At 39.9% G+C, this 16,565-nt stretch overlaps 1 protein-coding gene across 1 annotated transcript in view; it reads right to left on the bottom strand.

Moving 5' to 3' along the window:
• Nucleotides 1-4,051: 4,051 nt before the first annotated feature.
• Nucleotides 4,052-16,565, bottom strand: part of CCDC169 (coiled-coil domain containing 169) — a 29,637-nt gene continuing 17,123 nt past the window's right edge. The window contains exons 5-8 of the mRNA XM_040543599.1: nucleotides 14,981-15,079; nucleotides 14,730-14,783; nucleotides 10,525-10,601; nucleotides 4,052-6,474 (exon numbers count right to left, since the gene is read on the bottom strand). Coding sequence (XP_040399533.1) covers nucleotides 6,372-6,474; nucleotides 10,525-10,601; nucleotides 14,730-14,783; nucleotides 14,981-15,079 — 333 coding nt within the window. The 3' untranslated portion in view covers nucleotides 4,052-6,371. The remainder of the gene's footprint in view (nucleotides 6,475-10,524; nucleotides 10,602-14,729; nucleotides 14,784-14,980; nucleotides 15,080-16,565) is intronic.

The following is a 16,565-nucleotide window of genomic DNA, read 5'->3' as shown; positions in this document are numbered from 1 at the left end:
AGCACTTGTCCTCAAGTGCCAGTGAGAGATAAAAGGCTTGGCCTGAGAAAGAAACAAATGATTTCTGGTGGCAGATGACTTAATCCAAACATTTTAAGTGTATTTGGACAAATTATCCTTGGCCTAGAAATATATTGTACTAATGAAGTTATGCTGTCAGCCATTGCAGGCCTGGCAGGACTTGCGAACTACTTTAATCCTCCAAGAACAAATTTGCCCAGGCAATAATTTGACTTGTCATTAGTAAATTCCTAGCTCAGCTTTTTAAGAGACAGGAACACACAAAAAAGTATTGATCTCTACATTATTGATTCCTACCAGATGATTGCATCAGGTTTCTTCTGAGGTCTGTAGCAAATTGATCTATGGGCTATATTTTCCCACCTGTATATTGGAGTTACACAGGCTTTAGAGAGGGCTTTTTAGAATAATGCAGCAGCTTGTTGTTTTGATTTCAAAAGAACATGAAGCTTGCCAAATCTCTTCAAAAGGAAGAAGGAAAAAAAAGGTAATTTGTCCTTGTAAGTGCAGATGAAACATGAGAATAGATCAGTGTGCCTTGTAAATACGGTGCTTAAGAACAGGTCCTCTGTTGTGTGCTGGGATGTTGCATGAAGAAAATATCAACACAAAGGGGAGTCAGATTGCAGCAAGGTTTTTATTCTTGCCTCAACATCTCTACTGATATTGGGTGTCACTCTCCCTAACCAGACCAAGAAAAATAAAGATGTTTTCAAGAACAGGATTCAACCTACCTAGCTACATGTTAGACAGCTTATTCTGGATTTGTCAGCCTAGATTTCCTTTCCAGTCACTAGAGAGAAATCCACAGGAAAGTCATCTGATCCATTCCAATCTTTGTTAGAATGAGAGGAACTGCTCACTGATGAAGGTGTCAATTTCCTTCCATTGACTACACATGGAGCAGATGGTGATTAGCTCAGATGTAGATGTATGACTTCTAAGCACTAGTCTGGGACAGAGCCCCATGCTTTTATTTCCTCCTTCTCCTTTTTTTTTTTTCCCAAAACATATCACTGTCCTATTCTTAATCAGCAAAGGATGAGTCAAGAGGGCACACCCTTGTTGCTTCATCCTTCCCCCAAAATAACCCTTCAGCTGTGCATGACTTCCCTGCTCCCCAGCCTGCGTTGCTCAGTTAAACCACACCGTTCCTGAGCAGATTCCCCACAGACCACTTGCTAGTGCTGAGGAGGGCTCTGACAGCTGCTGGGAGCAGTGCCTGTGGTCCAGTGTGCTGGGGGAGTGCAGCATGTGCTCAGCCACACCTTACCAGGGGTCCTTCTGTTTTCATGGCTCACATTTTTTCCTTTGACAACTGGAGTGATGCTGCTGAGCTGCATCCATTGGGCAATACCCCGACATGACTGATAATATTTTTTTTCAGTAAGATGCAGCAGACACAGCTGTTAAGGGTCTGCACCAACACAGCTGTGGTATTATCCTTCACCGTAAGACAAAAGAAAACCCGTTTGATTTAGGTTAGGCTTGTTTGGGCTCATTGTGCTTTTACCAGCTGGTTTCCTTCCAGCATTGCTGTGTTTATCTTTATGTTGCTTTTCAGCACCAGAAGCATACAGTTCTCCCCACTTCAGAGGTGGGATGCTGAAGCAGGGTTTGCCTTGTCCCAGGCAACAGAGGAAGGGGTGAGGCAGTTGCATGGAAGCTGGAGTGTAGGAACTTCACCAGCCTGGGCATGAAGCTGCTTACATCAGAGAAGACAGCACCAGGGAACTCACTGATATCAAATCCTGATGGTGTAGTGGAGATTCTCAAACACAGGCCAGGTCATTGCACAAGAGCACTGCAGAAACTGCATTACCTCCACCTGGAAGCCCAGCTCTACCTCTGAGTTAGAAACTGCCCAGGTAGCCCAAGCAAAAGCAGTTGATCAGCATCAGTTGATCATGCCTCAAAAGGGCAGCAGACTACCGTGCTTCCCAGCCCTCAGCTCTGTGCTGTGGTTGGGCAGAGCTGCAACTCCATGCCATATTACTACCATGGGAAATTTCTGTCAGGTAATGCCACGGGTACAGCTAGGCCAGCTAGCTGTTGCCTGTTCTGCCAGCCAGAGGACACAAAATACACCCTGATTCTGCTCCATGAGAAAACTTGTGGAGCCTTGACAAGTCTGCGTGGGTGCTGCCACATGGAGGACAAGTGCTGTGGAAGCCACCTGTGTGACAGGCAGCCCCAGAATGGATTCAGAGGTTAAAACCATTCCAACAGTTCAGCTGTTGTTGGTTTCTGCCCTCTCAGGGCATCCTGGTGAGTCCCTGTGCGGAGTAACACATCAGCATGCACACAGAACCACAGGGAAAGCCTGCTCCCATCTGCATGCTGCTCCTGCAGAAATGAAATACCCATTCGGGCTCTAGCTGGTTCCCAGTCAGTAGCTCAGGGCACAGATGAGATGAGTGCAGTCCTGGAGAACTGTGGTCCACGCTGTAGCCTATAAGGAAGCACATGCAATGTTTGTATCTTTGGAAGAGAGGGTTAAAATCATCTACCAAGTTAAACAACATACTGCCACCTTGGAAAAGCCTCATTATATCGCCTAGAGATGTCTGCCATTAGTGTGACGCCTCCATGTAAAGAGATAAAGCTGTTGCAATTAGATGTGATTTTCATCCATGCAGTTTACTTCTGCTTCCAACCAGTTATTTCAAATTACTGTTTGTGTTTGACACCAGGCTGGCAGCAACAGCAGAAGCTCAACAGCACACGGACTCATTTATTTATTGTTTGCTGTGTCCGTATCACATTTCTAAAGATGCCCGTGCAGCATCTTCCACTACTGGAAATGAATTGAGAGTAAAGTATGCATCTCACCTTTGCCAGTGGAAATGGAGTATCATAGCAATCAGGGAAGCTGTGAACTGTGCCACCTAGTCAGTTATTTACATGGGGAACCCGTTAAACAAAGCATTTAAGCAATGAAATATCTCTTCTATTGTGTTAATAATATCTGGAATATGAGGAAACTCATCGCCCAAGTTCTCTGGAGTCTATGGTTCTGCTGTCTAATTACTTAATAATTAGCCACACATTCAATGTCTATCCAGTAAATAATTTTATTCTGCCATAGAGGAATACAGTGTTGCTATATTGATTTATTAAAAAGAAAAATCATGACTCAATACCCTCTACATCACAAGAATTAAAAAAAAAAAAAACAGTAGTGGTAGTTTGGAAAATCATGTTTGCTTAGCAGAGTTTTATTTTTTTAATTCATATTTTCCAGCAACAATAGGGTTAAGTACTTTAAATGCCATAGTTACCTCAATGTCATGACTTGTCTGAAATTGGTGGAGTTACATGAGTAACCATGTAATGGAAGTGTGTTCTCAAGTCCCAAGAGTTAGGAGATCAAATTTCCTGGTCCATTGATTATGGACACTCACACTACAACCAATCCATCTGAAATCCCAATTACATTCTGTACCGCAGGAAGAAGTTTGGCCAGATTCAAACCTTCAGCTCTAATCCTGCCTTCCTCTGGCATTTAGTTCCATTCACTCACTGACCACAACTATCAGCAATTCAATTTCCTGTTTTTGTCTTCATCCACTGTTTAGAATAGGCTACACAGAAAAATTGTAGGAGATAAAATTTACCTTACAATGGCTTAACAAAACTGAAAAAGGTCACCTCGTCACGAAAACAGGGGAAAAACAGACCATGCTCTCATCTCTAGTTTAAATAAACCTAGCTCTTGATTCAGTCTTCTGGGCCTAAAATGAGAATAATAGTACATACCGTGTATCGAAGGATTAATGACTCTTAAATGCACTGAAACATTTCATAAAGAAGATGTGTAAAGACATGCAAGTGTTCATTGCCGTAAATGTAAACACAAATCATTTCACAGTAGAGTATAACTGTGAGAAAAGTCCATGCAAGACAAATCCAGGAATTTCAAACACCTGTCCACCCCCACAAAAACCTGACCCAACCAACCAACCAACCAACAAACAAAAAAACTAACAAAGTTTTATTTAGGTCCAAAGAAATAACACCAAAGAAATTATTGGTTTTCACCAAAGTTCTTGTATTTCTTTTGAAACCATAATTCATAGTTTTCTTTTGAAACCAAGAACTACCTTTTTGCTGTTGCAAAGAAACTCGACTCAACAAACTTAGTCGTCAGCATGCGCTTATTTTCAGAAAGACATGAGGAGAATGAAATGCCAATTTAAACAGTATTAGTAGAGAACTACAACCACTTTGCAAAGCAAATGCTACAGCTGGACATGTAATTAGAATGGTGAAACACATGTTTCAGGGCTTAATTATCATACTGCTGAGTTTCAAATCCTGAGCTTGATCCTGGCAAGCTGAAACAGGGACTAAGAGAGACACAGTCTGCTCCTCTCCTCAGGTCATTACTACACCAACTGTACCAGTAAAAGTCTCTTTTTAAGCTTCAAAACTGTTACCTTAGTAAGGACTACCAATGAGGGAAGTGATCAAGTCTCCTGCTTTGAACAGATGCTGTTCTGCCATGCTTGCACAAAGTTTTCAGTCCTTTTGAGGTGTTACAGGGCCTGAAGTTGAATACATTGACTAACATTTGATTCAGAGGGAGCAGTAATAAATGTTTGCTGCATGAATCCAAGCACTGGATATTCTTCACTACTGCAGATGTCCCTTGTCTTTTGTGCCAACACAACTATTATAGTGATTTTTTTTCCATCTCCTTCTCCACAAGGACAAATGCCAGCACAATCAGAATTTGGAAACTTTCCATGTAAAAAACAGGAACGGAAGAGTGCTACCCTAATCAGCTGTGCTATGCCGACCAGCCTGCTAAAGAAAGAATGATACCAGGTGCATCATAGTAACATTAGAAATATCTGTAATACATCCCACCCTGTGTAAGAGAATACATGAGGTTTGCATACTGAATATGCTGCACAATACTGCAGGTCTTCTCTTTCTGCGTTTTAGGATGACATCATTGATCTTTTTGTAAGAGTTTAATTACAGCCTCACTTTAATGCTGCCAGTAATAAGGAACTATTTGTACTGCTCTTAAAGAGGCAAAAAGCCTTACTAGGTATTGCAAAGCGCTAGGGATGCTCTTAAAATAATAAAGGGCAGTCAATCAATCACATTTGCTCTGCCAAGAGCTTTTAAGATGTAACCCAGAGGCTTGGAACTTCATTATCAAAACATTTTTTTTTCTGTTGCCACTTAAAAAAATTCTGTCAAAGTTTAATGACTAAAATGTTGTAGGTAATGAAACTGCAACAATACTTGCATGCTTAACAATGAAAATTCAATGTAGTCCTACTGTTCATTGAAGAGATCAGCTTTAAAGACTGGCAATATTATGGACCCTAAAAATACATGGATCAGTGCCACTGAAGAATACATAGAGATTTTGATGGAACCCAGGCTGTGGATACAAAAATTAATCTGAGAATTCAAATTCCCATTTAGCAGCATAGCATATCAGGAAACATAAAGTGTATGTAGTGTTTAAAAGGAACAGCCCTCCACAAGATAGGCTCTAAAGAATCCTTAATAAAAAAATGTTCATTTTTTCTTTCATTTCTCCCCATAACTAGTGCCTGAAGATCTGGATATGGAGGCATGCTTCTAAACCATGCAAAGGAAAGGTAGTGGTAAACATGGGATCTATGGCATGGCAGCTTTTTAAAAAGTTAAATTTGGAGGTGTTTCATCTCTCTGTTGGAGCAGTAAAGTTCATGGAACAAAAAACAATTTGATATTGTAAAAGAACTCTACTGTACGGTGTCATGTAAGAAATCAGACTGGATAATAAACTTTGGTCTTTTCAAAAGCCAAATGAAAGGTGTGTTCAGCTGTACCAATACCAAGCTACTTGAGAGGCTGTCTTTGCTGCTACACCAAGGGGGGATGTCCTTGGATGGAATTTTCTCTGTGATTCACTATTTGGGTAGAGAGATTACATTTCAGATTAAATTACTGCCTTTTTTTTTTCTTCTTGGTTGAGAGGTCAAAAATGTTAAAGGCTTATTTATTTTCAAGTTATTGTGCAGTCAGAGTTCAAGGATCTACATTGGATATAAACAAATGAAATGTCCTCCAAGGCTCCCAGTTCCCTGATGCCCAGAATCACTGATGAGAACCAGAATGGAAAAGGTCAGAGCTCACCAGAACAAGGATGGCAACTAGAAGAACAATTCCATCAGGCAAAGAGGAACACTTACACTAAGGCTGCCAAGAAGATGTGCTGGTCTGGGCTCGGTATAATGCGGCACAAATACATTCATTTTGAATTTAGAAATTTTCAGTAAAAAGAAAAAAAAAGAAAAAGAAGAAGAAGAAACGCGATTGGAATTCTTTGCATGTATATTAAATCAGTGATTTAGTTTTGGAAGCTGCTTCACTCCTACAGTCCTTTTAATCAGTCCTTTTTGGGGATTAACCATCTTCAGGTTTCGTGGAATGCTGCAACTCCCTCTGAAATAAAATGGGTGAAGTTAGCTATCAAATGTCACACTTGCTGTAAGCTTTACTGCTAGAAATTTGCATGCTTATTATATTAGCATAACTGATTATTATGGTGAATTAATAACCCTGAGAGGGGAAAAAAACAAGCATATTTCTAGGTTTGAGGGCTAGCAGAGCATTTAATTATTCTGCATTCTAAACCAATCCTCCTCTCATGATTCCTGACTACTTCCTGTTATCCGAATGATGGCATTGTAAGAACACGAACAGAATACTAAACATTTGCACAAAGACAAAGCTACCTGGCTAAGGAGCCATTTTCATCAGTTACACAATCCCCATCAAGAAATGGAAAACCCCTCCGTGTAGATGCAGTCACAGTTCTCCGCAGGTGTTTCAGCCTGTGGGCCATTCTCTCGAGCCCACGATCATACATGTGAACTGCTGGTAGCAAACTTCTGAAGCAGTGGTCATCAGAGACACATATGCCACCTATGTGAAACCTACCAGAGATGTTCTCATCTTGATCTAAGAGAATTCAGTGGGAATGTAAGCACATCTCCAGGGGGGAAATGGCGATTCCACAAACTGGAAGGCTCGTTCTCATGACCGAGCAGCATGCATCTCTAGGCTTACACAAAGCATCTTTGTTTCTCTCCCTGCTCATCACTGAAGCAGACACACAGTGAGTACTTCGTATACTCCGATGGCAATATACAGGGATTCAGTGTCTCTCTCAAGTAATAGGCATTCGGAAGGAAAACACATCATGCCACCAGGTCTTTATATTCATGATGATAGCCACAGAAATGTTTTGTTATGTGGTAGAAATTGTGATGACACGAACTGTGCAAGTTTCAAATTTCTGGGCAAACAGCCAACTAAGATGTCCCTAAGGCTCCCTAGTTTTCTTGAGACTGACGCTTCTTTTGTTCCAGCTCTTACAAGCAGCCATGGTCTTGAAGGGAGAGCTGGCCCCATAGAGATACGGAGCTGCAAGATTCAGAGCTTGGCAGACCAGAACCCAAGGCTCCGGTTTGCTCAATAATCAAGTGATGATTCAGACTTGGACCAATTGATTACGCAAAGTCAAAAAAAAAAACAAAACACTGCAGAGCTGTACCAAGCATACGTCTGTGTGGAATTCTGCATGCAGCAAAACCTCTTTCTGCTGAGAACCAGCTGGACTTATGCCAGCTGCAAGCCAGAAGCCAGGCAGTTGCAGCCAGGGCAGTGCTGGAACTCAGCTAAAGGCCCTGCAATATGCCTTAGTGTAACAGTACGGGCTCAGGATGACATTAAATTGGCTGCTCAGACTACATCAGACACATAAGTCATCAAGACATCCGTGTTTTTTTCCCAGTTGCCATCTCATCTATTTTTTTGGTGTACTGTGCAATACCATAAAAAATGACCTCTGTCAAGCTTGCCTTCTGTATTTGGATGGCCAGGGGACAGAATTCATCAACAATTAGTGTCCACAATTAACTTGAAAAAATATTACAGTGTTGTTTTAATATATGGATTGGGTTTTCCGTATCTATACCTAGAGTTAAAACAAACATTAAACATTGTTTCTTAGTATGGTTTGAAATCCAATGAAAGCAGGTATTTTCTGAAAGGCTAACAGAAGAGCTCTGGACAGAAAAAAAAATCAAATTATTCTCAAGAACAGTTTATTTTCAATCACACCTATTTTCTCTTATTTGAATGAAGTTATTTCTCATTAATGTCAGCTTGAATGAACAACCTTCAGGCAGTAAATCAAAACATAATTAAGAAAGAATAATATAACACTGACTGTAATAACATTGTGATGATCAAGGGGCATTTACCTGTATCTAGCGCTTAAAATACAAATGAGGCCAAATCCCCATTCTTGTATCTGTGTTGTATACTAAGACCAAAGCTTGAGGTGATAGTTCTAAGTCACTGGTCATAGAAGCCAATGTTCTGCGAACTAGATCCTTCACTACTAAGGACAACTTAAAAGATGAGTGTGTGTAAAGTATTTTGAAATTAAAAGAAAAAAACCTCTGAGAGAAAGTGGATGGAAAATGGGTATTTGGTTACAATATGCATCCTGTGAGACCAGCAATCACCTTATTTTCTTTTGTTTGATATAAAGAAAATTAGAGAAACCCACTGTCATATAATTTCAGGGTAAGCAATGGTATACTAAAATAATTAAACCCCCAACATAATTACAGCTCAGTGGTAAGCCAAACTCAATATCTGGGTGACGATATTTAATCTCCCAACAAAGACAGTGAATTCTCCTAATTCTAATTTCCTGACCTCTTCCACATGGGCTATGTTAAACAGTGGTGGTTTAACACCAATGGCCATCTAAGCATCACAACCGCTCCCTCACTCCCTCTCCTCAGAAGAAAAGGGAGAGAAAATACAGTGGAAAAAGCTCACGGGTTGAGGTAAGGACAGGGAGATTGCTCACCAATTACTGTCATGGGCAAAATAGACTCAGCATAAGGGAGATTCATATAATTTGTTGTCCGCGGGCTCCTCCACAGGCTGCAGTGTGGAGATCTGCTCCATGTGGGACCCATGGGCTGCAGGGGGACAGCCTGCTCCACCAGGGGCCTCTCCACGGGCCGCAGGGGAACTGCTGCTGCGTGCCTGGGACACCTCCTGCCCTCCTGCTGCAATCACCTTAGGGGCTGCAGGGCTGTTTCTCTCTACATTTTCCCACTGCTGTTGCGCAGAAGTTTTTTCTTTCTTAAGTATGTTCTCCCAGAGGTGCAAACAATGTCACTCCCTGGCTCTTCTCTGGCCAGCGGCGGGTCCCTTTGGAGCCGGCTGGAGCTGGCTCTGATCTGACCTGGGGCAGCTGCTGGGCTCTGCTCACAGAGGCCACCCCTGCAGACTCCCGCCGCTACCAAAGCTTTGCCACGTAATCCCAATACATAAGCATCACTTGGTCCAGAAGCAACATGCTGGCTATACATGGGGAACCTCAGACCCACATAGTGCTTTTTCTGTATTGAGAAACTTCAGTTAGACACATTAATTCATATTGCACTATGTTAATTCATATTCTACTAAAATCCTCCTCTGGAGCATGAAAATCCACTGTTCCAATTTGAAATCCTGTTATTCTATGCTTCCAGACAATGAAAGGATAAAGCAGGTAAGCAAATACGCATTCACAATTTCATGCTTATAATTTACTCATCACATTTTTAGGTGCTCTCAGTATGTATTGTGGATGCTAGTATTAATGATGTAGGTAAGTGGGTTCATGGAACAGTATTTGTTGTGAGATGCTAAATACATAGAAACCGTATTAGCTCAGGAAGTCTTCAAACAGAAAATGTTTGGGAGAGTTCCAAAAGCAAACATTTTATCTGCCTGCCCTGATTTTACACACTTTTGTAGGCATCTACTTATGGTGACTGGAGGCAGGATACTGGATTCAACACACTTCCGATGTGATTCCCTATATTCTTCATACTTTATATTCTTAATAGTTTCTGTTCAGTTAAAAAATAAATTTCCACTGATTTCAAGCATTCTCAGAAGCACTACAATCAGAAATTAATTTTATTTCTCTACAGCTCAGAACAGGTGGGCTCATCTCACATTTAAATTTCTAACCCATATAACTAAACAGAAATCTGTTGAACAATTAAACCTTTTTATGTTGCCAACTAAAATCACTCACATTATCATCCTAAAAAGCCTTACAGTCTCTACTGACTAAAAAGCACCAAGCTAGGCAATTATTTAATTGAATTACTCTTAATGGACTAAAGAGTACACTTGCTGTCCCCTGTCCTGCAGGTAATACGGAAAAAAAATTAGCCCTTTTTAATAGAGGTTGAAAGGGAAGAACATCAGAGAGATTGCTAGATTTCAAAAAGGCCACTTAAATATATGTATTTTCAATCATGCAACATATTTAGTATTAAATAAAGCAGACTGAAAAGCAGTATCAAAAATGATGTTAAGATTATTATTTTATCATTAGAATTATGTTTAGTGATATTTAACGTGAACAGAGAGCTGCACCAGAAAAAGAGGGAATATAAATAAATTTACCTCAGTATCTGGCTTTCTCCCTGGCCTGTCAGAGCATCTGTTTTTTGCCTTTCAACAATTTTAAGTGTAGATGAAGTCTGCAATAGCCAAAGTTTTACAAAACAAGTTAAATCCTAATCACAATCACAGTTAATACAGTCAAATATTTTCAAACTGACTTTGACCAATTCTAGTCTTACTGCCTCAAAGTACTTTAAGCACATATTAGACCAATGCCTTGTTGATTTTGGGGAACTGAGCACATGCCAAAATTCCTTGCCACACAAAGGTATCTGGATAATCAGAGACTATGTAATTTAAAATTAGCATATTTTTGGTCATACCGCCTTGAACTCCATATTCTCAATGAAGAAGCACTATGTTTCTAACATACTTTTCTGAATGGGATACAAAATGTACTAAATTATAGTGACTTAGTTGTCCTTTTGAATAATTGAAGTATTAATTAAGAACAGGTACTACTTGAAAAACAGCACAGCATGGAAATCTCTGCATACTCTGGAGGTCATGACAACATTACTGGACATGCTGAAAACAACAGTTGTTACCCTTGGAACTGCATTTAACAGAATCTGAGCAGGATTAAATCAGTTGCTTCTGCTGCTCCTTAGCTCGTGGTGTTTCCTCCTCACCCAGCGCTTGCTGCTTTTCCAGCTGCCTTTACTAGAACTACCTCTCAGAGGTTCAGCTATGCCATGGTCGGAAAAACAGAAAATGCAGCAGGTGTAGGGCTTGTCTGGCTTCCATGTACACTTGGGTGTCTAGTATGAGTGAATGCAATTTTCTCAGCCTCTTTAAAACATGTCCACCAGGAACATGCAATAAATGCATGATAATCATGACATACCATGTGGCAGCTGTACCAGGCCAGTGAAGACTTTTGAAAGCCCAGGACTAGATTTTGGAGCTACCTAAAGAAGATTCAAGGTCTGGATTATTTAAACATTACATTTTACGAGATATGTGAAAACATCCTGCAGTTATGAGAAAAAATATTAGCACTGAAAAGAAGCATGTCTCACTGATTATAGGACAATGGTTTCTGCTGTGCTTCCACCTATATAATGCATTAGGCAAGTATTCCTGACCCAGTCAGACCAAAGTCAGCAACTGAAGTAGAGTTTTTCCATACATAAAAAAGAATGCGATCTGCATAGATTTAACTTCTTGAAGGCAAGGTGTTGTGTTTTTTTTTCACTTCAGGAACTCTAGTAAATTTACCACCTTTCTGAGCAGTGATTCTGTGACAAGATCACCAGGTAAGAACTACATGTTGACTGCCTTCACAGTTTTCTTTTATTATTTCTATGAATATGGAGTGTCAGTGTATATGATTACTGTCCACAGCACTGTTTTTGCCAGAACAACTTACTCCACTCCTATCCCACTAAAATGAGCCCTAGCTGCACACAGAGCTTTCCAGCTGTACCTATCTATAATTATGATCTTTTTCCTCAAAGAAATCCCAATCACAAGTCAGACTGATCTATGATAGTAAAAGTTTGTGATAAAAATCTGGCCTGAGAGAATGGCCATTTAAAGATTTATAACAGTTCTTCTATGACTACTTCTCAAATTTCTGAATACCACCAGAAAGTGCTTTGGGATTTGTGGAATACGAATCCCAAACCAACATTTTTTCAGTTTGGAACAAAACAAAAAAAGCAAACTAGAAAACACCACAAACCATCACTGCCTCTAGCACGAGTCCTAAAGTTGGTCTTCAACTTATTTTAAAAGTCTTCAATTTCTTCTTCTATTTTAAAAGTCTTCTTATTTTAAAGTCTTCAACTTATTTTAAAAATATTGTTTAAAATTGACTATACACTTATGGATCCGGCCAACACAAACAACAAAAGCATTCAGACAATTCATTTATTTTGTAAAAAACGCAGACAAGCACACGATAATAAAAAGGTAAATAAGAAAAAGCATCTGGGAATTTGTATCCAGTAAAACTTGGTGGTTTTTTTTTTTATGTGAGCTATAGAAAAGCACAAAAATAATGAAACAATGAGGAAAAGAGGCCTAACAAGACATTACATTCATCCTCTGTAATCAGGAGTATCTGGAATATATTGTTGTCGCAGGTTATTATCCTACTAACTCAACTGCTGCCAACATTACAGCATACACTCTAGAACAGTGAGATTTTAACACAGCTGAATAATTTTGGGCTGAATGTAAATCTACTACTGCCTCTACTGATAGAATAAACTGTTAGTAGAATAACTGTTAATCTACATGCATGTGTAGATTTTAAAATAATATGAGCACAACAATCAAATCAAGGTCATAGCAGGGCAAGGTCAGAAAGGACCAGATGAGCCACTGATTCTTTTGCAACCAACAGTCGACCATGACTAGGCTGACTGCCCTGTTCACATTAACAGTGTAGAAGGTAGATGTCTAATCTAAACTGCTTACTAGGCTCTGCTTGCAGCTCAGGAATATAAACAGGTATGTTTCTGGGAAATTCATTTCATCTTGATCTTAAACAGGTGTGATGGTTTGCACCTTAAATATGCTTCTCTCTCCATGGATTACAGAGGATCTCACTATAACCACTTAAAACAATGTTTAACAGTCATAAACCTGAAGATAGGTAGATTAATCTGAAGATGATTATTTTCATGGACCTATTAGAATGAGTCCAGAGGAGGGCCATGAGGATAATCAGAGGGCTGGAGCACCTCCCCTGTGAAGAAAGGCTGAGGGAGCTGGGGTTGTTCAGCCTGGAGAAGAGAAGGCTCCAGGGAGACCTTATAGTGGCCTTCCAGTACCTAGAGGGGGCCTGCAGTAAAGCTGGGGAGGGACTCTTTGTCAGGGGGTAGCGGTAGGACAAGGGAGAGTGGCTTTAAATTAAAAGAGGGGAGGTTTAGATTAGGCATTAGGAAGAAGTTCTTTACTCAGAAGGTGGTGAGGCCCTGGAACAGGCTGCCCAAATAAGCTGTGGATGCCCCATCCCTGGAGGTGTTCAGGGCCAGGCTGGATGGGGCTTGGAGCAACCTGGTCTGGTGGGAGGTGTCCCTGCCCATGGCAGGGGAGTTGGAGCTAGGTGGCCTTTAAGGTCCCTTCCAACCCAAACCATTCTGTGATTCTATGAATTGCCCCCATATGGTTCTGATATCATGGCATTGAGTACTGAAAATATAATACACTAGTCTCTAATGCCCTACTTAAGCAACATGCCTATGCATCTACCTCACTTCAAACAGTGTTTTATACATGTTTAAGTGTTTTTCTGGACAGCCAAACATAGGCATTTATCCTGCTATTGCATATAGTAATGAAAATATCTTTTTATGCGCCACCTTCTTCCTTCAACAGTTCCCAGCTTCACTGTTAATATAAATATATTACAGTTATCAGTATGGACTTCTTTGTTTAATGCTGGAAAAGTTAGCTTGAGAAATTCTTTCAGATTATCCAAAGCGGCAATGAACCACATAAGAGAATCACTTGCCCACTGTGCAAACACATGGAAACACTGCTAATTACAGCCTTTCACTCCAGTTAGCTATGACAGGGATTACATGACAGTCATTCTTGAGTATCACACTAAGATATTACTTCTACATTATTCAGGAATTAAGAGTTCTTTCACAACAAGAAGTACCAGAAATCTTTACGGGTTCCCTGCAGCTTGTAATATTGACTTTTATGTATTACATAATTTGCAGCAATAACATTTAACTTCTGAGTTCATAAAAACAAGAAACCTCATCTGTTATCTCGTAAATTTAATTGAAATATGTACTGTATTGTCATGCTGAGCTGGCTGGCTAGCTTGTCTTTAAAAGACAAAAAAGGAAACATGAAGATGAGGTGGGTGCCACTGCTCCTAATAATTTGGTTCTGTTCTTCAACTGAAACATTAAACAGGAGTCTTATGACTACAGGGTGGGCAAGCAAGTATCAGAAAATTGCTTCAGGTTTCTCAGTCAAGAGCACTTTGACTGTCCTTGGAAGCAATGAAACTACAATTGATACTAAAGCAAAAATGGATTTAAAAATAAAATAAACTGAGTAATCCATCAATCTTAGCTCTTAAACATTTTTAAAAAGCAACTTTTATAATGAATTTGGTAGATGAATGAAGTGATAACAGACTTTTAGCTCATGGGATTAACAGATGCTGTTGGTATATTAAGAGAGCATCAAGATTTTTAAAACTTACTGAGTCACACAGGTTTTTTGCTTACCTGTAAGATCTCTGAGAGGTACATGCGCCGCTCATCATTAGCTTTGTGATAAGCCTGTGTTTAAAATAAGAAAAACAGGCTACTGGTAAGCAAAATACTTAAAAAGCTGAATCATACAGGAAGAAACAAATACATCGCAGAGCTTTTTCCAGTGACATATTTTGGAGGAACTATTCTATTGTGTGTTCCACACACGTCTGTCAGGCAATGTAACAGCTTTTATAGACCAGACTCATACAGTGATTACAAACCTTAGCCTCGTGTTCCAGTCTAAGTTCATAATCTTTTATCTGATTCTGGAGAATTTTCTTCTCTTCTTCTAGTTGTTTAAGAACCTCCTTCAAGGAACCCTGTTGTTATGGTAAATAAAACAAATATTTACATTCTGTGTAGAGACATCACCATCACAGCCCTTATTCTTCAGGCATTATGATGCTTGTCACTGTATTTGCTTCTTGTGCACTTTTTGTTTACAAGGTTCTGGCTGGCACACCACAGAGACAAAAGCAATTAACCATATGTTACAATTATCTTTTGTGAACTACACATTTCCAATGCTTTAAAATGATACAGATAACAGTTTACCACAATTGTGTGCCTTGTTAGGTAAGCACAGTCACTTTGTTGTGACCAGCTAGAACTGCTCCTTACTTCTAACCAAAATTCACTCTCATGGTTACTTTTTTAAAGGAGGAAGATTTCAGATCCCACCTGCACATCCATCTTCAAACTACTTGCCAAGGGAGCTGCTGGAATGACTGAAGAAGCACAGGGAATGTCAGCAGTAACCCATAAGAACTTGGCTAGAAAGCAGTATTTTGGAGAGACACTGTTTGTTTCCCTCCAAAATGTGGAGTCATTTACCTTGTGTACAACTGGATTCTGCAAGAGTAACCATGGCAGAGCCCACTTTTGGTTACCAGCACCGGCCAGTTCTCTGTAGTGCAATCAGAACACACACCCAAGTGGGACCTCCTCCATTTCTACCACAGGAAACTGCTTCTTGTAATCAATCCCTTTCATAAATTGATCCACTCCGTCCAGTAGATACATTCTTATTAGGAGGCTTGAATAGACTAATTACTTAAATTTCTTGCTTTGGATTATTCAAGGTAAGCTCATACCTGTTTGTTATTGTATTGAAGTTATATTTAAGGTAACTGCTCTTCTTCTTGATGTTATATAGAGAAACCAGGAATGTCTTATTTCAACATTCATTTTACTAGGATAAATAAGATGAGCTTTTTAAAGTGGTCTCTCATGCAGCAGCCTATCCTTTCATCTGATCATCACAGTAGCCCTTTGTACACCAGCTGGAGCCCACACTTACACTTGGAGAGCAGAACCATATTGGAGCATGCAGTACTCCAGAAGCCATCTCACTGCCTTAACAATGTCAGTAATGCTTCTTTGTCTGTATAGAGAAATGTTAACATTGTATTTTCCTTTTTCACAGCTGCATGGTGAGGGCTTACAGTCAACATGAGATCAAACAGAATAATACCTCTCTACACCCTCAGTAGAAGATTCCCCTCTGCAGCTGTGTCCAGGTGATCAGCTCTCAATTCATAACAGAATTTGTTTATTACTTCCTCAGTCCTTTGGTCTATACTATTAAATTTAAAACCCATTTTTAATAATCTACTCTTCGATGTCACTCTTTTTCTAAACAACATCCAGATTCCTAATATATTACATAATTGGTATCAGGAGAAAACGTCATAATTTTTTTCTACATTGTATATCAAGGTCATGCATAGCATGCTGAGATTAGTCCTAAACGTGGTCCTGGAAGAACTCTGCTTGTATTCTCCCACCAGCCGCTTATCCACTATT

This window comes from Cygnus olor, chromosome 1 (assembly GCF_009769625.2).
Source record: "Cygnus olor isolate bCygOlo1 chromosome 1, bCygOlo1.pri.v2, whole genome shotgun sequence".
In the NCBI taxonomy this organism is placed as follows: Eukaryota; Metazoa; Chordata; class Aves; order Anseriformes; family Anatidae; genus Cygnus; species Cygnus olor.
This window is presented reverse-complemented; position numbering and strand designations above follow the sequence as displayed.